Source organism: Anomaloglossus baeobatrachus, chromosome 11 (assembly GCF_048569485.1).
Source record: "Anomaloglossus baeobatrachus isolate aAnoBae1 chromosome 11, aAnoBae1.hap1, whole genome shotgun sequence".
In the NCBI taxonomy this organism is placed as follows: Eukaryota; Metazoa; Chordata; class Amphibia; order Anura; family Aromobatidae; genus Anomaloglossus; species Anomaloglossus baeobatrachus.
Window position 1 is genome coordinate 102298178 of NC_134363.1, and position 21485 is coordinate 102319662.

At 45.5% G+C, this 21485-nt stretch overlaps 1 protein-coding gene across 13 annotated transcripts in view; it reads right to left on the reverse strand.

Moving 5' to 3' along the window:
• LOC142256901 (myosin-10-like) overlaps positions 1-21485 on the reverse strand; it is a 304675-nt gene that overhangs the window by 94133 nt on the left and 189057 nt on the right. For all 13 annotated transcript variants that reach the window (XM_075328868.1, XM_075328880.1, XM_075328877.1 and 10 more), the window contains exons 3-4: positions 5644-5800; positions 1398-1425 (exon numbers count right to left, since the gene is read on the reverse strand). In XM_075328868.1, coding sequence (XP_075184983.1) covers positions 1398-1425; positions 5644-5800 — 185 coding nt within the window. The remainder of the gene's footprint in view (positions 1-1397; positions 1426-5643; positions 5801-21485) is intronic.

Below are 21485 nucleotides of genomic sequence, written 5' to 3' on the forward strand. Positions count from 1 at the left end.
ATATATATATATATATATATATATATATATATATGTATAAAAGTTTTATTCTCATTCATATTTTTGTACTTCAGATTAAACCTTAATAATCTTATTACATTATATATTTGCACTTTATATGTATTATCACTTATTCTAATCTGTATTGCCACAATACTATATTATATTATATACACCACCTGACTAGCGAATATAAACGAGGTATATATATGATCTTTGTACTGGACATGATATTATTAATTTCTATATTATGTAGGCAGTACATTTTAGCTATACATATATATTTTTCTGTATACATCACACACCGTCCTTATTTTTACTACAAGTCTGTGTGATTATTTTTCCCTACACTGGTTTTTATTAATTTTTATTAATTATTTAAAAAAAATGATTGTATTTGACCTTTTTTCGGTTGTTTTTGTTACATAGTTACATAGGTTGAAAAAAGACCTAGGTCCATCTATTTCACCCTTCCTCCACCAATTATACATTTTGTCATTAAGTCATTTATAACCCACAATGTTGTGTGCACTGAGGAAACCATCCAGCCCTTTTTTAAAAGCTGTTATAGTATCTGCCATTAGTACCTCTGGTGGTAGGGCATTCCACAGTCTGACTGCTCTAACTGTAAAGAACCTTTTCCTATTTAGCTGTCGGAATCTCTTTTCTTCCACTCGCAGTGAGTGCCCCCTGGTCCTTAGTATTGTCTTGTGAATATCCTGATTGGGTTTTGTTCGGATGGTCTCGTCATTATTGTCTAGTTACATCCCTATGTATTTACAAAGTTTATTTAACATTGTTGTGGTATAAGGTATAGGGTGTCTTGGTGCTTATATCTCATATAGCATCGGTACAGTACTGGCGAGAGCGCAGCAGGGGAGTAGGATTTCTCCTTTTTTAACTTATTTTGAAATATACCTCTTTTACAGTGTGTATACTCCTCTGAACACCACTTTACATATGGAAGTAACCAAACCATTGGTAACTACTTGCCCTACACTGATCGTGAGCTTGTATTAAGAAAGCTGCTTTTTTAATTGGGCAAACTGCTCAACTCCTCAAGGACAATCTTTTCCAATCACAATAAGCAAACATCTAAATGCAGTCCTAGGCTATAATACTGGCTGCAGTTCACTTCAGCATAAAAACTGGGGGGAAAAAATAATTAAAAAATCAGATATAACCTTGGATATAAAGATGCAAAACTTAAATAATGATTTAAAAAAACAAAAAAACAAAAACAAAAAAAACCTGAATTGGAGCCAAGGTCAAAACATCATACAGAATGTAAAAAAGACACACAGGTACCATCGGCCCATTATAGACAACAAGGAGATGATTAACACAAGTCACAGGCTCATCTCATCATGCAACATGTGGTAGAGATTGTCACTCACGTGCAAAGAATTGACTGATCCTCCCGATCTAAAGTGAAGGAATAGGAGACACAGGTAAATAAATAAATAGATTATTACAAATGCCAATATTTTTCATTTGCCACACGTTGATTAGTTCTCAGGTGAAGCAATCTGGAAGCAGAGTAATATTTACAGGCTGTGTTTGTTCTGTGGGTGTGAAGCTGCAGTAGAAGGCGCAGGATTAATGTCCTTTAATAGGTCTTCACACGTGAATGTGGACATAATGATCCACGGATATGATCTGACCTACATAAAGGTTTCCGTGGCTAAGGTGCTCCCCATGACATGATATTGCACTGATTGTTCCAAGCTGTACAGCCAAAATATTGTGGTCCTATACTTAGTCAGTAAGGTACATGCAAATAGTCGGACCTCTAGTGCCTCCCACCGAAGGTAGCAATCTTGAAAGTCAATATCAATCCTTCAATCACGAGGGAATATTTCTTTTTGAGCTTTCTTTTTTTCTCCCTTTGTTCCAAGAGCTATAACATTTTAGATTTCCTTCAAAATAGACATATGACGGCGATGAGTGTAGTTGTAGTTTTGTATGAGACCATTCATTTTACTACATTGTATACTGAAATATAGGGAACAAAATTCCAAGTCCAATTGTGAAATCAATGGAGTTACTCCATCGTTTTTGGTGGATTATTTTTTTTTCTTTTTGGGGGGGGCAAATTCATTCTGTAATAAAAAATGAGCTGGCAACATAATTCCTCTGGACAGTGTGATTATGGGGATACCAAACTTGTCAGTTATTGTTTATTTTATTGGTACTAAAAGAATAAAGTTGATGTTTTGATTTCTTCTTATTGCATTTTTGTAGGAAACTGTAGTCAGGAAAAAATGCAATTTTGGCATTTCAATCATTTTTGTTTTGGGGGGGTTAATTTTATGTTTAAGTAATTTTATATTTTGATACATCAGACTTTTTTGGACACATTGATACCAAATATTTTTAGTTTTTGAATGTTTTAAAAATCCTTTATTTTTTAAAATAATAAAGGAGGACGACAAAATGTTGTATAGTTTTTTTTACATTTTACTTGTAGTTGAACTTCACTAAGGACCAAGATGTCAGAGACGGTGGCCTTCAGGGTGCCCTGGCTATCATTGTAACCCATCTGCGACTGCATGCAAAGGCGTAATGTAAATTCCACTATATGTCTCTGTAAGTCCAGGAAGATGAAGCAGGATCAGCTAATCAGCTTCATACTTTGTTTAGTGGCCTATGATGCAAAAGTATGTGATATGTTGTTAGTAAGTTAAAAGGCCTTGCTAGCTATCCTGAGCCATTTGCTTCCCCCAATAGGTGGCAGTAGAGTCAGTACCATCATCCTCTCTGAAGAGGACATTTGCATATTTAAATTCCCAGGTGGCATCATTTGCTTGGTCTAAAGGTGGTGTCACACACAGCGATGGCGACAACGACGTCGCTACTAAGTCACGATTTTCTGTGACATAGCAGCGACGTCCCGTCGCTGTCGCTGTGTGTGACATCCAGCAACGACCTGGCCCCTGCTGTGAGGTCGCTGGTCGTTGCTGAATGTCCTAGTTCATTTTTTGGACGTTGCTCTCCCGCTGTGAAGCACACATCGCTGTGTGTGACAGCGAGAGAGCGACGAACTGAAGCGAGCAGGGAGCAGGGAGCCGGCGTCTGGGCAGCCTGCGGTAAGCTGTAACCAAGGTAAACATCGGGTAACCAAGCGAAGTGCTTCGCTGGTTACCCGATATTTACCTTAGTTACTAGTGTCCGCCGCTCTCAGGCTGCCAGTGCCGGCTCCCTGCACACGTAGCCAGAGTACACATCAGGTAAATAAGCAAAGGTTTGCTTATTAACCCGATGTGTACTCTGGCTAGGAGTGCAGGGAGCCAGCGCTAAGCGCTGGTAACCAAGGTAAATATCGGGTAACCAGCGAAGCACTTTGCTTGGTTACCCGATATTTACCTTAGTTACCAAGAGCAGCATCGCTTCCACGCGTCACTGCTGGCTGGGGGCTGGTCACTGGTCCCTGGTGAGATCAGCCTATTTGACAGCTCACCAGCGACCATGTAACGACGCAGCAGCGATCCTGATAAGGTCAGGTCGTCAGTCGTGATCGCTGCTGCGTCGCTACGTGTGACCCTAGATTTAAACTCATTGCTTTCAAGAAGGAAATGCTCTACTACCCTTTAAAAGCGTAAGTAAACTTAATTTGATGTTAACGATTTTTGTTGCAAAAAAGACAAATGTATTAAAAAAGTGATATCTTATTAGCTAACCAGAAAAGTCATATACCGATAATATAGAAGCCCCTTCATCAGGCAAGTCTGCAAATGAATGAGCATGAGAAGCAACTACTACTTCAGAGCCAGTGGTGCAGAGGATCATAGTGTGTTCTTGTAATGGCTTGTGTTAGATTCCTTATATAATTACCTCTATTTCTCTTCAAGGATTGGTCCAACATCTAAAATGTCCTTTCTAAATATCTACCATTAGGGTGCCTTCACACTTTAGCGATGCAGCAGCGATCCGACCAGCGATCTGACCTGGTCAGGATCACTGCTGCATCGCTACATGGTCGCTGGTGAGCTGTCAAACAGGCAGATCTCACCAGCGACCAGTGACCAGCCCCCAGCCAGCAGCGACGTGCAAGCGACCCTGCGCTTGCACGGAGCCGGCGTCTGGAAGCTGCGGACACTGGTAACTAAGGTAAACATCGGGTATGGTTACCCGATGTTTACATTAGTTACCAGCGCACACCGCTTAGCTTTGCTCTCCTAGCTACAGTACACATCGGGTTAATTAACCCGATGTGTAATGCAGCTACATGTGCAGAGAGCCGTAGCCGGCAGCACAGGCAGCGTGAGAGCTGCGGAGGCTGGTAACTAAGGTAAATATCGGGTAACCACCTTGGTTACCCGATGTTTATCTTGGTTACAGGTTACCGCAGCTGCCAGACGCCGGCTCCTGCTCCCTGCTCGCTTCATTCGTCGCTCTCTCGCTGTCACACACAGCGATCTGTGTGTCACAGTGGGAGAGCGCCTTTGAAGAAAACGAACCAGGGCTGTGTGTAACGAGCAGCGATCTCGCAGCAGGGGCCAGATCGCTGCTCAGTGTCACACACAGCGAGATCGCTAATGAGGTCACTGCTGCGTCACAAAAAGCGTGACTCAGCAGCGATCTCGGCAGCGATCTCGCTGTGTGTGAAGCACCCCTTACACCCTAACCACTTTTGTCTTTGCTTTAGTACACAATGCCCTACACTTCTCCTTATCCTGCTAATCCCCAAGTGTCTTTTTACTGCACTATCTGTGATGTTTCAGGAGTCTCAAACTTGATGTCACAGGAAGCTGGGGCTGCACTCACTCCCCTCAGTGTCTTTCAGCCCTCCTGGAACTTGACGTCATCAGGGGATGGCACTGTGGTCACTTACAACAGTTTCCTGCATTACTGCTTTCTGAACATACCCTAAATCCAAGGTGATCAATGTGGAAGATGTGAGTGCAGCGCTGGCAATTGTACTTCTTTCTCTGCTACCACAGCTTCCAACAGTGAGACAATAAGCAAGCAGAGACTGACACCAGTACCGCCCTCAAGCAAATTGTCATCAAAGGGTGGTGCTAAAAATTGTGGGGTGGCACTGGTGTTACTCTCTGAATCTATCCCCGCCCTTGATGACATTTTGTTTCACTGTTAGAAGCTGCGCTGCCGGGTGATAGAAGTAGAGTGTGGGCACTGCTCTCACATCTCCCAAAGCCTCTATCACCATGAATCCAGGACATCTTTAGAGGGCAAGAAACTGCAGTGCTGCCTCTGGGTGACATCCTGTTTTATAAAGGATGGATAGACGCTGCAGGGAAGTGCAGGCCCAGCCTCAAGTGACGACAGAGGAAGTAAAAAAACAACACAATTCGGGATTAGCAGATAGGGAGAAGTATAGGGTATTGTATAATTAAGCTAATTACAAAAGTAGCTAGGGTGTAAAAATAGATATTTAGAAAGGACATTTTAGGAGCTGATCCTTTTTAAATCTGTCAAAATTGTGAAAATAATGCCTTTGTTGTTCTTCAGTAGGATTATAGACAGGAAGTCCGGACAAATGCTGCCCCCATGAACACAGCTTCATCCCACATGTACTCAGCTCCGAGAACCACCAGAATCATCCTCAGCTCTTAGTTGTAAGATGCACTTTTACAATGTTTGATTGCTCCTTTAGAAGTAGAAGAAGTGTTTCTGTCTCACCTTGAAGCATGCTCCGGTACGCGGTTTCTGATATTGCATATATATGTGGAGGCATTTCATGTCGCTTCTTCCCGCGATACATTTCCACTATTTGCTCAGTATATATGGGCAGGTTCTTGTATGGATTAATCACAACGCAGAAGAGACCTGAATATGTCTGGATATAAAGGAGAAATATTGTCATCAATACCACAAGCAGATTACATACAGCTATTTACATTCAACCTGGACTGATCATTGGTTGGTAAATTAAATGCTGGAATGTGCCGAGATTTAAGGTCAGTTTAAGGTGCACGTTTTCTCTGCAAGATGCGAATGCAGCAGATTTTCCAGATCTGTAAAATCCTATACATTCTGCAGCACATTTAATCTTGTGTTTCCACCAAATTTTCTGCGAAAATTGTGCAAAATGCTTGAACCAAATTTACCAATATTTTTCACCATTATAACATAATTGTTTACTATTTAATGTCAATTTTAAAACTATGAAAAAAAGGGTGAGCGGCTAACTTTTTAACTTTTAGAGTGAAGTATAACATATTTATGATTGAATTGCTACATAAAAGTTGCAATAAGGGTACGCTCATACGAGAGTATGAATCAGATGAGTGCAATGCGAGAAAATCTCACATTGCACTTCGACTAATGGTATTCAATGAGCGAGAGCAGATAGTCAGCTTTTTTTTCTCATCCTGATTCTAGATGAAAGAAAAGTTGCAGCATGCTGCGATTCTCAGCGACAGTTGTGTCACTCACACCCATACAAGTCTATGGGTGCGAGCAAAATATCGGACTGCATTCGGATGTCATCCGAATGTGCAGTGCGAATCACATCAGTTGACAATGGAGGAAATGGGGAGATTATAGTTCCTCCCTCTCCTCTGCAGCTGTGATCCGATCGTAGTTGCACGACACTCGACTCATGCTGGCAGCACAGTGGGAGTCAAGGGTCATTAGCAGATCGCCTCCGATGCACTTGTATTGGATGCCATACCATCGTGTGAATCCAGCCTAAAGCCGCATATGCTAGACAGGTCATAGCCATCTTACAAAAGCACGGGACATAGAGATTTGTAGTGCAACCCTTTTAGCACGCATGAAAAGTCTCAATTTGCACTATACGTTATATGTGTGATATTTGACACATTTGTCTAGAACTCTTTTCTAACGTTAGGAAGTGAACTCATGAGCATATATAAAAAGTCGCAAATTTGTGCAAAAACTTGTGAAAAGTCACAATTTGCATGAAAATTCATCATTAATGTGAAACACGTAGCGCCTTAGTCTCCCACTCTTATCCACAGTTGAACACAAATGTTGGTTTTCAAAAAAGTTTGCTGCTTCAGTTAATACAGTGGCAAAAAATCTAGATTCCTGCGAAAAAATGGACCTGCTCACTTCAGATCAGGAGAACACGTGCTAATGACTCGCATGTCACTTGCATGTGATTCGCGAGAGGATTGCATGGACCGGCTGCCAGCTTCTATACAGCTGACCCGCTCCCATCAGGAGAGCTGCCGGCTTGTCCAGGTGATATGTGTGACTCACGTGAGGATCGCATGGACCGGCTGCCAGCTTCTATACAGCTGACCCGCTCCCGTCAGGAGAGCCACCGGCTGGTCCAGGTGATGTGTGTGACTAACGTGAGGATCGCATGGACCGGCTGCCAGCTTCTATACAGCAGACCCGCTCCCATCAGGAGAGCCACCGGCTGGTCCAGGTGATATGTGTGACTCACGTGAGGATCGCATGGACCGGCTGCCAGCTTCTATACAGCTGACCCGCTCCCGTCAGGAGAGCCACCGGCTGGTCCAGATGATGTGTGTGACTAACGTGAGGATCGCATGGACCGGCTGCCAGCTTCTATACAGCTGACCCGCTCCCATCAGGAGAGCCACCGGTTGGTCCAGGTGATGTATGTGACTCACGTGAGGATCGCATGGACCGGCTGCCAGCTTCTATACAGCTGACCTGCTCCCGTCAGGAGAGCCACCGGCTGGTCCAGGTGATGTGTGTGACTCACGTGAGGATTACATGGACCGGCTGCCAGCTTCTATACAGTTGATCCGCTCCCGTCAGGAGAGCCACCGGCTGGTCCAGAAGATGTGTGTGATTCGCACAAGGATCACAAGTGTGACTCCAGTCTAAATGTGATATGTTGGTCAATAAAAGTGTAAACACTTATGAAATGCTAATTGTACTGCAGTAACTACAGAACCAGCTCATTGAAAGATCTAAAAAGACTGAAGCAGAAAACTTAGTGAAAAACAAAATTTGTGTCAGTGTTAACTTTTGGCCAGGACTGTACTGTGATTCTGGAATTTGATAACACCTGAATTTATGACTTTTTACATTATGTGATTTAGAAGCTGCCAACTAGGAGGGAAACTGTCAGCAAGCTGTATAACTTGCTTGTCACTGGAGCCTGTAGGAGTGGGCTACAAAGAGCAGTCTATAACCTGCTGAAGGGCTGCATGACAGCAGTAGGAAGTGTCCATTCACCATGTGTCCTACGTTCAGATTTTGTGAAGAAAGGGATGTTTATTAGGGAATTCTTACTTATCAAAAGAGAATGAATCATCTGGGTTCAACAAAGGAGCAAGCAGAAGAAATATCCATGTATGTGCAGACAAGAAATACATCACTGCTGAGGAAATTACTCGAGAATAAAATAGGAAAGGAAGCGAAACAAAATGAATTTCCTGCAGTAGAAGCCAAAGCGACCACACCTATCCCTCATAAGTCTCCGAAACACCAAGCAGTGGAACAACTCCTACAATTACAGGCGTCTGCTCCCAGCTTATGCTGCAGATAATTAGAGAGAACGAGGCTCGGCCCCCAGTATCTCGCACAAGTCAGACTTCTGTAATGAATCTACAAGCGTGCAAATGCAATCGTACTGGTCTACAGTCTGCCAATGGCACAGCCGAAGATGGTCACCTCAACATTCATCCTGGTGATAACAAGGCCCCTAGAAAATAGGAAGCTGGAGAGGTGTAAGGAACTGGGGGTCAAAAGAGCTGAAATTGCAGGGCCAGGCATTAGATATGGGCAACCAGGTGGCTACACAAGAAAATGAGGAGCTGTACTACCTACTGTACATGGGACTGCATGGAAAGGACGGAGCTAAGGACGACTGTTAGAAATGCTTTGGCCACCACACAACCACCATCATGTAAGATGGGTGACACAGTCTGCTGCCATGCTTAGGTCACCGTATAGCAAACCCGTGGCATTCTGTCACCACCTCACAGGCTTTATCCGATGTGTTGGCCTACTTTGCATAATCTATGTATGATTGCTACATGTGCCAAGAAATCTAGGGCTTGCCTGTTCTTAATGAGAACCCCGGCAAGTCAGAAAGAATAATTGTGATAATAATGGTAATGAATCACAATATTAGAATAAAGAGTAAGGCAATAGTGATGTCTTCTCCAATGAGAAAAAGAAAATGCATTTCGCGCTATGACTCATGGGAAATATATGAACTATATACTCATCTTATTAATATATCAGGGTGGCAGAAACCATACAGCTCCCATAAACGTTCTCTTCAGCCCACCTGATGAGAGATAAATCAAACTGCCCCAATGTGTTCATCATTGCACATTATTTGGGATGAGCGTTATGAGGTGGTAAAGCGTATAATGCGTATTGTATGTCCCTCACTATTCTTACTATAGGCATGATACATGTGTAAGATATTGGAAGAATATGGGACATGGCCAAGTCAGGAGAGGCAATCTTCACCTAGGCCTTGGTGTGAGGTTATCTATGTTGTCTAGTACAATGTGGAGCCTGACAGAAATCCAATGGACTCCATTCTAGCCATAGGCGCCACTGGTGAGAATGACGTCAGGGATAAACAGCCACTTTTATATTCACTGTTCTGCTCCTGACACAGCAAGACCTCTGAACGTCTGCAGCTTCGGAAGGTTATTTACAGCTACATTTATAACTTTCCGTGATGGCATGAAAAGAATAATCTTCCTGGCAAAGAAGTTAACGTAGACATGTACAGTGGGGAAAATATGTATTTCATAAGAATGGAGAGGTCTGTATTTTTTATCAAAGGTACACTTCAACTGTGACAGAATAAAAAAAATACCAAAAATCACATTACACGATTTTTAAATAATTAATGTGCATTTTATTGTATGAAATAAGTATTTGATACAATAGAAAAACAGAAGTACGGTAAATATTTGGTACAGAAACCTACAGAGGTCACACATTTCCTGTAGTTCATGATCAGGTTTGCACACATTGCAGCAGGGATTTTGGCCCACTCCTCCATACAGATCTTCTCCAGATCTTTCAGGTTTCGGGCTGTTGCTGGACAACATTGAGTTTCAGCTCTTTCCAAAGATTTTCTATTGGGTTCAGGCCTGAAGACTGGCTTGGCCACTCCAGGACCTTGAAATGCTTCTTACGGAGCCACTCCTTAGCTGTCCTGGCTGTGAGTTTCGGGTCATTGTCATGCAGGAAGACCCAGCCACACAATACATCTTCAACGTTCTTACTGAGGGAAGGAAGTTGTTGGCCAAAATCTCTGTAGGCCAAAATGTCCTGTAGCCCATCCCAGCTTTGTGCAGATCTACAATTATGTCCATGGTGTCCTTAGACAGCTCTTTGGCTTGGCCATCGTGGAGAGGTTGGAGTGTGATTGAGTGTGTGGACAAGTGTCTTTTATACAGATAACGAGTTCAAACAGGTGCAATTAATACAGGTAATGAGCGCAGAGTAGGAGGGCTTCTTAAAGGGAACCAACCATCAGCATTTTCGTGTATAAGCTGCAGCCAGTGCAGTACTGGCACTATCAGGCACAGTGTGTACATACCATTAGGGTGCAGCTCGGGTGTTTAGGCAGCGAAATCCAACTTTATAAAGTTTGAAAATTTGTGCACTTTTTGATTGACGTGTGCACCTCTCTCCTAATGTCCAGGCGTGTTATGCACGTGTTCCCCGCCCCCCCACCAGCCTGTTCCTCCCTCTCTCCTGATGTCCGGGCGGGTTATGCACGTGTATCTCCGCCCCCCCTCCCCCCGCTGCCTGTTCCTCCCTCTCTCTGGCTGTATTTAAATTTCCCTCTTCAGTGACATGACGTCGGACTTGGCGCCTGCGCATAGCGCTTATCTCTCCGGCACCATGTTACTGAAGCCCGCTGTACTGTGCAGCCGGGTGCACGAGAGGGCGGCGCATGCGCCCTTGCTTCTTCAGATCCCGTTGTGACCGCGGGAGCGCGCGCGGTTACAACAGGATTGGAGATCAGCTGACAGGAGGACGCGATTGCTACGCTACCAGCACAGCAGCCGCCTAGGACACCGGGGCTCAGGTGAGGTGAGTTCACAATGCTGTGTGTGCGCCCCTGCGTTGACCTGAGCTCACCTTCTGAATGCCAGGTCACCGCAGGAAAGCACTCACAGCTGTGTGTCTGTGCTATGTGTGTGTGCAGTGTGTGTGTCTGTGCTATGTGTGTGATTCTGTGCATTGTGTGTGCGATGTGTGTGTGTGCGATGTGTGTGTGTGCGCAGTGTGTGTGTGTGTCTGTGCTATGTGTGTGATTCTGTGCAGTGTGTGTGTGTGCGCAGTGTGTGTGTGCGCAGTGTGTGTGTGTGTCTGTGCTATGTGTGTGATTCTGTGCAGTGTGTGTGTGCGCAGTGTGTGTGTGCGCAGTATGTGTGTGTGTGTGTCTGTGCTATGTGTGTGATTCTGTGCAGTGTGTGTGCGCAGTGTGTGTGCATGCGCAGTGTGTGGTGTGTGTGTGCGCACACTGTGTATGGTGTGTGTGCGCACGCTGTGTGTGGTGTGTGCACACGCTGTGTGTGGTGTGTGCGCATGCTGTGTGTGGTGTGTGCGCACGCTGTGTGTGGTGTGTGCGCACGCTGTGTGTGGTGTGCGCAGTGTGTGCGCAGTGTGTGTGTGCGCAGTGTGTGTGTGCGCAGTGTGTGTGTGCGCAGTGTGTGTGTGCGCAGTGTGTGTGTGTGCGCAGTGTGTGTGTGCGCGCAGTGTGTGTGTGTGTCCGCAGTGTGTGTGTGCGCGCGTGCGCACGCGGTGTGTGTGGTGTGCGCACGCTGTGTGTGTGGTGTGAGCACGCTGTGTGTGGTGTGCGCACGCTGTGTGTGTGTGTGCAGTGTGTGTGTGCGCGCAGTGTGTATGTGTGCGCGCAGTGTGTATGTGTACGCGCAGTGTGTGCGCGCGCAGTGTGTGTGTGCGCGCCCAGTGTGTGTGTGTGTGCACACAGTGTGTGTGCGCGCGCAGTGTGTGTGTGCGCGCGCAGTGTGTGTGTGCGCGCGCAGTGTGTGTGTGCGCACGCTGTGTGTGTGGTGTGCGCACGCTGTGTGTGTCCTGAATCCAGGCCTGGCATTACTGGAGTTTCCTCCGGTAGCCAGTCCGACGCTGCACTGAAGTGTGTAGTTTTTTGGGGTTTTTTTTCAGATAATATTGGATCCAGATTGGACGGCGCGGGACCCTTGACCCAGGATTACTGCGGAGGGGGTTCTTTATTTCAATAAAGATGGAGTCACTAATTGTGTTGTGTTTTATTTCTAATAAAAATATTTTTCTGTGTTGTGTTTTTTTTTATCTTTACTAGAAATTCATGGTGGCCATGTCTAATATTGGCGTGACACCATGAATTTTGGGCTTAGGGCTAGCTGATAATACACACCTAGCCCTAACCCCATTATTACCCAGTGAGCCACCCGGCATCAGGGCAGCTGGAAGAGTTGGATACAGCGCCAGAAGATGGCGCTTCTATGAAAGCGCCATTTTCTGCGGTGGCTGCGGACTGCAATTCGCATCTGGGGTGCCCAGAAAGCTTGGGCACTCTGCATTGCGGATTCCAATCCCCAGCTGTCTAGTTGTACCTGGCTGGACTCAAAAATTGGGCAAAGCCCATGTCATTTTTTTTTTTAATTATTTCATGAAATTCATGAAATAAAAAAAAAAAGGGCTTCCCTAGATTTTTAGTTCCCAGACGGGTACAAATAGGCAGCTGGGGGTTGGGGGCAGCCCGTAGCTGCCTGCTGTACCTGGCTAGCATAGAAAAATATGGTGAAGCCCACGTCACTTTTTTTTGGGGGGGGCAAAGAAATCCTTAGATCCAGTAGAGCGGGACGAGTGACATCCTTTTGGTATTCCATGTATCATGAGAGTGTGAGATTTTTTTCTCTCCTACCATCCATATGACATCTAAATGCAATAGGTTTTTTTCTCAGCAACTATTGTTCCACAATCACTTAGTGTCCTATGCTGCAGAATGTAGTGTATCTGTATAACATTGACTCCAATTCCAGGGTCCGAAGGATGAAAAAAAGCTGTGGAAAGATAAGGCGCAAATAGGGTCTTACCCGGCAAAACACGTGGGGGGTGGATGTTAGTGGGAACACTCACCTGGTGGGGTTGTGCCACTCACAACCCCTTAGCATGCATGCAAGTTTACGTAGAGATGGTGTGGGAGGCAGCGGTCCTGCAGTGAGGAGATAATTCAAGGACAGGAGGAATGCAGGTTTAAATCTGCGCCAAACCACAGGAATCCAGTTGTTGTTAGTAAATCTCTTTTCTTTATTAACACAGGTCTACGCGTTTCAGGGACATATTCATCCCCTTCCTCAGGACAATGTACAGAGAATACTATAGTATTCTCTGTACATTGTCCTGAGGACCTGTGTTAATAAAGAAAAGAGATTTACTAACAACAACTGGATACCTGTGGTTTGGCGCGGATTTAAACCTGCATTCTTCCTGTCACTGTATAACATTGACGGCATATGGATGGGTCACTTGCCATCCACTTTTCCTCTCACACTCAGACTTGTATTGGTGCTCGGAGTGAAATCACAGAATGCTGAGATTTTTACATCAGTGAGAAAAAAACTCACAGATCTGACCTGCATCATTGACTAACATTGGGCCGAGTACATTGTAAGATTTTCTCACATTGCACTCCTGTGATTCATATGCTAGTGTGAATCTGGCCTAATACTGCAGAGGATGATGAGTACACCCATGACCCGTGCCGCATCATACCTGCAGAGGATGATGAGTACACCCATGACCCGTGCTGCATCATACCTGCAGAGGATGATAAGTACACCCATGACCCGTGCTGCACTATAATACCTGCAGAGGATGATGAGTACACCCATGACCCGTGCTGCACTATAATACCTGCAGAGGGTGATGTGTATACCCATGACCCGTGCTGCACTATAATACCTGCAGAGGATGATGAGTACACCCATGACCTGTGCAGCACTATAATACCTGCAGAGGATGATGAGTACACCCATGACCTGTGCTGCAATATAATACCTGCAGAGGATGATGAGTACACCAATGACCTGTGCTGCAATATAATACCTGCAGAGGATGATGAGTACACCCATGACCTGTGCAGCACTATAATACCTGCAGAGGATGATGAGTACACCCATGACCTGTGCTGCAATATAATACCTGCAGAGGATGATGAGTACACCCATGACCTGTGCAGCACTATAATACCTGCAGAGGATGATGAGTACACCCATGACCTGTGCTGCAATATAATACCTGCAGAGGATGATGAGTACACCCATGAGCTGTGCAGCACTATAATACCTGCAGAGGATGATGAGTACACCCATGACCTGTGCTGCAATATAATACCTGCAGAGGATGATGAGTACACCAATGACCTGTGCTGCAATATAATACCTGCAGAGGATGATGAGTACACCAATGACCTGTGCTGCAATATAATACCTGCAGAGGATGATGAGTACACCAATGACCTGTGCTGCAATATAATACCTGCAGAGGATGATGAGTACACCAATGACCTGTGCTGCAATATAATACCTGCAGAGGATGATGAGTACACCCATGACCAGTGCAGCACTATAATACCTGCAGAGGATGATGAGTACACCAATGACCTGTGCTGCAATATAATACCTGCAGAGGATGATGAGTACACCCATGACCAGTGCAGCACTATAATACCTGCAGAGGATGATGAGTACACCCATGACCAGTGCAGCACTATAATACCTGCAGAGGATGATGAGTACACCCATGACCTGTGCAGCACTATAATACCTGCAGAGGATGATGAGTACACCCATGACCTGTGCTGCAATATAATACCTGCAGAGGATGATGAGTACACCAATGACCTGTGCTGCAATATAATACCTGCAGAGGATGATGAGTACACCCATGACCAGTGCAGCACTATAGTACCTGCAGAGGATGATGAGTACACCCATGACCAGTGCAGCACTATAGTACCTGCAGAGGATGATGAGTACACCCATGACCAGTGCAGCACTATAATACCTGCAGAGGATGATGAGTACACCCATGACCAGTGCAGCACTATAGTACCTGCAGAGGATGATGAGTACACCCATGACCAGTGCAGCACTATAGTACCTGCAGAGGATGATGAGTACACCCATGACCTGTGCTGCACTATAGTACCTGCAGAGGATGATGAGTACACCCATGACCTGTGCAGCACTATAGTACCTGCAGAGGATGATGAGTACACCCATGACCAGTGCAGCACTATAGTACCTGCAGAGGATGATGAGTACACCCATGACCTGTGCTGCACTATAGTACCTGCAGAGGATGATGAGTACACCCATGACCTGTGCTGCACTATAGTACCTGCAGAGGATGATGAGTACACCCATGACCTGTGCTGCACCATGATGATGGATGCATTCTGTATTCTCTGCAGACTTTGGAACAAACAGGCAGAGCAAACTATAATTATGTCCCTCATATGATTTAACTCTTTCATACAAAGCACCAGTCATTGTGCTGCTGGAAAAAGACTGCCATCAGTAATGCAAACACATGACAACATTGCAGCAGTGCACTATGAATAATTTACCTTTCTGCAGTTTGGGAGTCGCGATGATGGCAGAGAAGCTAAAGATAAGGCAGATTTTCTACTTTCCTCTCTATAGAGGTCCAGAAATGCCATATTTTTTTAAGTGACATGTAGCTGGTTATTGGGTTTCGTGCGGCCCTATTTTGGTGACAAGCCAGTGCTCAATTTCCTCCTATTCCCACCTGAAATGATCAGAATATGGTAATCTGTATCCTGTAAAGGGCAGACAGCTTTGGACAACCCCTGCTCCCGTGACAGGCCCACAGTGGTGACAGGGCCTTCCTCTGATGTACCAGTGGTCTGAGGCTGTGTTCACACAAGTCATAAAAGCAGCAGATTTTTCTGCTTACTATGGTAATAGTGACGTGGGTGACATTTTATGAAACTGATTGGATTTTATTCTTTGAAATTTGGTGCAGATATCGCTTCACATTTTCTACTGCAGGAATTAATGAGTGGAAAAGTCCAGTGTGAACGTTCCCTAACGAGAAGCAGCTCATCTATCCAATAATTTGATAATCCAGTATCCCAGGTTCAGTGGTTGTCCTGACATGTCTCCATATTATCTGTAGACCCGGTGATTTTTCTTCTACCATGCCTCCTGAAGAGACCTCGAGTCCCATTTTCCTCCCTTATGAACAGGTTATGGAGCAGGTTCTCTCCCCTCCAGGCTTGGCTCACAGTAATGTCTGCGGTCGGCCTCTTGGTGCTGGGCAGGTCTGATATCGGAGAGCACACCTTCCTCAGAGTCTGCCCTCGTGCGAGTCATTTTCCACCGTCTACACCTGAGCAAAAGGACTCTTCAAAATGCTTTATGACAGCTGAGGGAAACGCCTCAGAAAATGTAGGACGAGGCTTCTAATCTTCAGCCGGCAGTGTGAACAGCTCAGCAAAAACGAAGATTTAGTGCGGGGACAGCGTCAGTTCAGACTGGTCAAAGCAGTCGGTGCAGCTATTTTTTTTAGGGTGTGGGGCTGTGAACCATTTCTAGTCTTACTGTGCATGAATGTTGTGAGGAGTTACTTGTATGCTTGAAGATATAAAGGTACATTCACATCTACATTTTTCACTGAAGATTTCTTTGCTGCAGGTGTCTACAAGAAAATCAGCATGTCTAAGGTCTTGTTCAGACAAGTGTATAATCGGTGCGTATATTGTCCGTGTGCACAACAGACTGCACACAGAGAGCACACGGACCTGATATAGTCACAATGCCTGTTCACGTCACAAAAATATCAACATGCACTACTCGGGTACTGTTACAGGCCAGAATAATGCAATGTCAGTCAGCTTTGTCACCCATATGCAATGCTGATGAGCACCCAGAGCTGCACACACAGCCTATCACATCCACAATGTGCAGAAGCATTTTGTACTGTGTATTTACTTTTACAGGAATCTGTCATCAGGTTTTCCCTACCTAATCTTAGAGCAGCATGATGTAGAGACAGAGACCCCGATTCCAGTGATATGTCACTTACTGGGCTGCTAATAAAATCAGTGTTTTATAAGTAGGAGATGATCACTAGAGGACTAGCAACCCTAGTGTCAGGTAGTCCAGCCACACCCACCCCACTGATTGGCAGCTTTCTGCTAATGCACAGTATATATAGAAAGCTGCCAATCAGTGGTGTGGGCGGGGTTATATACAGCTCAGCATTCAGATAATGGTAGATCTATAGGAGAAACAAAAGTCTTTAAAGGGAACCTGTCATCAGAAATTTCGCCCAAAAGCTAAAAGATTCCCCCTCTGCAGCTCCTGGGCTGCATTCTAGGAAGGTCCCTGTTATTATTGTGCCCCATGTGAGACCAAAATAAAGCCTTTATAAAGTTCTACCTTTTTGTATGCAGCTTCTGTAAATGTGACACGGGGGCGGGCTCTCTGCCGTCCGTTATTCTGCCTCCTGGTCCTGTATGCCGCCCCCATCGCTCCTTTCCATATCTGATGCACCGCCCACTGCTCCAGCCATCCCCGCGCATGCCCAGTGCCAGTCTCACAGGACTGAGCAGTGTGACGGCTGGTGACGTGTGCGCAGGCAAGTGATTATGGACGGGACTGTGACTGTTATCAGCAAGTACCCGGCCATAATCTCGTGAGCGCGCAAACCTCTCCAGCGTCACACTGAGCTCAGTGTAGATGCTAGACTGTATGGGCTGCTTCCAGGGATGACGTCCCTTTGTCATGTGATAGTATTTCGAACACGCCCCTATCACATGACAAAGGGACGTCATCCCTGGAAGCAGCCCATACAGTCTAGCATCTACACTGAGCTCAGTGTGAATGCTGGAGAGGTTTGCGCGCTCACGAGATTATGGCCGGGTACTTGCTGATAACAGTCACAGTCCCGTCCATAATCACTTGCCTGCGCACACGTCACCAGCGGTCACACTGCTCAGTCCTGTGAGACTGGCACTGGGCATGCGCGGGGATGGCTGGAGCAGTGGGCGGTGCATCAGATATGGAAAGGAGCGATGGGGGCGGCATACAGGACCAGGAGGCAGAATAACGGACGCCAGAGAGCCCGCCCCCGTGTCAGATTTACAGAAGCTGCATACAAAAAGGTAGAACTTTATAAAGGCTTTATTTTGGTCTCACATGGTGCACAATAATAACAGGACCTTCCTAGAATGCAGCCCAGGAGCTGCAGAGGGGGAAGTGTTTAGGTTTTGGGCAAAATTTCTGATGACAGGTTCCCTTTAATTAAACTTACAGAAACTGGTAATGTAAGTGACACATCGCTGGAATCAGGGTTTCTGACTCCATCATGCTGCTCTTGGATGGGGGAGCAAAACCTTAGTGACTAAGACTAAACAGAGAATGAAACCTAAAGACAGAAAAAGCATGATGGAAATGTGTCTTAAGAAACATACTGACGTGACGTTTGGAGCGGCCCGATACCAGCCGTGAATTCTTAGCACAGGTGTTATGTGAGATCCTGTTTTCGTACAAGCTCATTACATTCCAGAGTATCATAGAGACAACAGCAAACTAATCCACCTGCCTGAAGTACAAGTCTGGGCAGGCATCCACCTGTCTCTGAGCACAATACTATCCCGAGGTCACTACGGCCGGTATACGGAGCCCAGTGCAGGAATGTGGAAAACAGGTAGAAGGGAAATGAGAGGCTCAGCCTTAAGTACCTACTCTAATGACGGAGGAAATAAGCACCACAATGGGGACGCTTTACATAAACCAGGCCTATATCACACAGCACAAGCTGCAATATGCTCATACGAGGAGTCTGTGGTCCCCGAGCCTTGATATCAGGGGCCGCAGTTACAGAGGTGAAATATCGGATGCTTACTTATAGGGAGATTCACTTCTCTCTAGTGGACAAAGTTGCAAATTTGGGAGTATAAGGTTATGTGCCAACGGGAGCTTGCTTCTGCGGATTTTGCCGCGGAAAACATGCGGATTTATCTGGATTTTCCAGATAAATCCGCAGGTTTCAGCATGTACAGTCACTCCCCATGTTATCCTATGGGACAAGGGGAGTGTTGTGTCCACGCTGCGGAAAGTGCGGCTGCCGAACATGCTGCGGATGTAGGCATCTGCATGTATAATTGCATGTCAATTATTCATGCGGAATTACCTGCGGATGTCCCGGCCCTCCGCTATGGAGATAAGAGGCCGGGACGTCCGCAGGTAATTCGCATGAATGTCCGCATGTTTCCCGCAGCTATTCCGCTGTAATCTCGCAGCTAAAAATAGCTGCGGAAACATGCGCTCGTACCTGCGGATACATCCGCAGGTACGAGCGCCCGTGGGCACATAGCCTAACTGTTCTGCACAAAAATCTGCAACTTTTTTCATTAGAAAACATATATATATACGCTGCTCTCAGTATTAAGAACCTGGCAGAAACTATAGCCCAAAACATCTTCTCATAGATTTGCTTTTCTACGAGTCAGGGAATGAGGCAACATATATATTAGGAGACTTAAAGGAATATTCAAGATACGTAGTAGGTGTAATAATGATATCAGCTAATACCTCCAATGAGAAATGTAGTCTAGTTCTCCTGATTAGCGATGTTGCTTACTTCATCTGCAGGGCATTGCAGTAGCTTAGGTATCTCCATGGTTACAACCAGGTGCAACTAACTAACTAAGGGGTCGCTCACACTAACATATATCTCGCACTGCAATCAGACCAATGTTAGCCAATAATGCAGGTCACATCTGCGAGTTTTTCCTCAGTTCTAATCGGACTGAGAAAAAACTGCGGCATGCTGCGATTGGCAGTGTATCTTAGATTATGCGCACCCATACAAGTCTATGGCTGCGTGTGAAACATCGGACTGCACTCGGATGTTATCAGTACAGTCCTATATACACTAAAACAAGCAATGTAGAAGATGGAGAGATTAATCTCTCCATCTTCTCGTAACCATGGATACCTAGGCTGCAATGCCCTGCACATTAGGTAAGCAACATAGTGAATCAGAATAACTATACTACATTTCTAATTGGAGGTATTTGCTAATATTATTTCTCTGTTTCAATAGTTTTTATTATTTTTATTATACCTACTACACATTGGGATAGCAATAACCCTTTAAGCCCCGCAGGCATCGTGCACATGTTGAATATTTGGTGAGGTTTTTTTACCTCAGTATTTGTAAGTCAAAATGCAGAGCGGAACAATCAGAGGAAAAGTAGAATAGAAACATGGGCACCACTTCTGTATTTTTTACTGACTTCTGGTGTTGGCTTCCGAATACTGAGATAAATATTCACCAAATACTGAACGTGTGCACGTGGTCTTATACATTTGCTGCAGATTACTCCACTGCATGTAGACTAGCAAAGTCAGATGACGAGCAGTGTGTAAAACGCCGGTGTCCCTAAAAGAAACCAGCAATCCTCTGCCTCAACCAATTAGGATTGTTACCAAATCTTGTATTATATTGTAGCACTTTGGAAGCAGTCCGCCATCTGGTTGCAGAAATATATATATATATACATATATATTCACATTGATGGCATCAGAACTATGAATTAACACATGTGAATTGAAATACTTATCAAACAAGTGTGAAACAACTGAAAATATGTCTTTTATTCTAGGCTCTTCAAAGTAGCCACCTTTTGATTTGATTACTGCTTTGCACACTCTTGAGCTTCAAGAGCTAGTCACCGGAAATGTTTTTCACTTCACAGGTGTGCCCTGTCAGGTTTAAAGGGAACCTGTCATCAGACATTTAGCTTGAAACCTAAACATTTCTCCCTCTGCAGCTCCTGGGCTGCATTCTAGCAATGTTCCTGTTGTCCTTGTGCTCCCTTTCTGACCAAAATAAAGACTTTGTAAAGTGGTACCTTTTTGTATTCAGATCTTGATAATGGTACACGGGGGCGGGCTCTCTCTGGTGGCCGTTATTCTGCCGCCTGTCGCTTTAGGCCGTCCCCCATCGCTCCATTCCATACTTCAGGACGCCGCCCACTGCGCCCGAGGTGCCGCGCACGCGAGGACCGCTGGTCACGTGTGTCGCAGGCACAAGACTATGGGAGGCGCTGTGATTGCATCGCAAGTGCCCGCCCATCATCTCATGCCCGCCTTTTCCCCTCTGCCTCCAGCGTTCTGTGCAGAACGTTCCAACGTTGGGTCATCTGGCCAGCGCTTGTGCAGAACGCTGGAGGCAGAGGGGAGAGCGTGGACACGAGATGATGGGCGGGCACTTGCGATGCAATCACAGCGCCGCCCATAACCTCATGCCTTCGCACACGTCACCAGCGGTCCTCGCGTGCGCGGCACCTCGGGCGCAGTGGGCGGCATCCTGAAGTAAGGAATGGAGCGATGGGGGACGGCCTAAAGCGACAGGAGGCAGACTAACGGCCACCAGAGGGGCCGCCCCCGTGTACCATTATCAAGATTTGAATACAAAAAAGGTACCACTTTATAAAGTCTTTATTTTGGTCAGACAGGGGGCACAAGGACAACAGGAACCTTGCC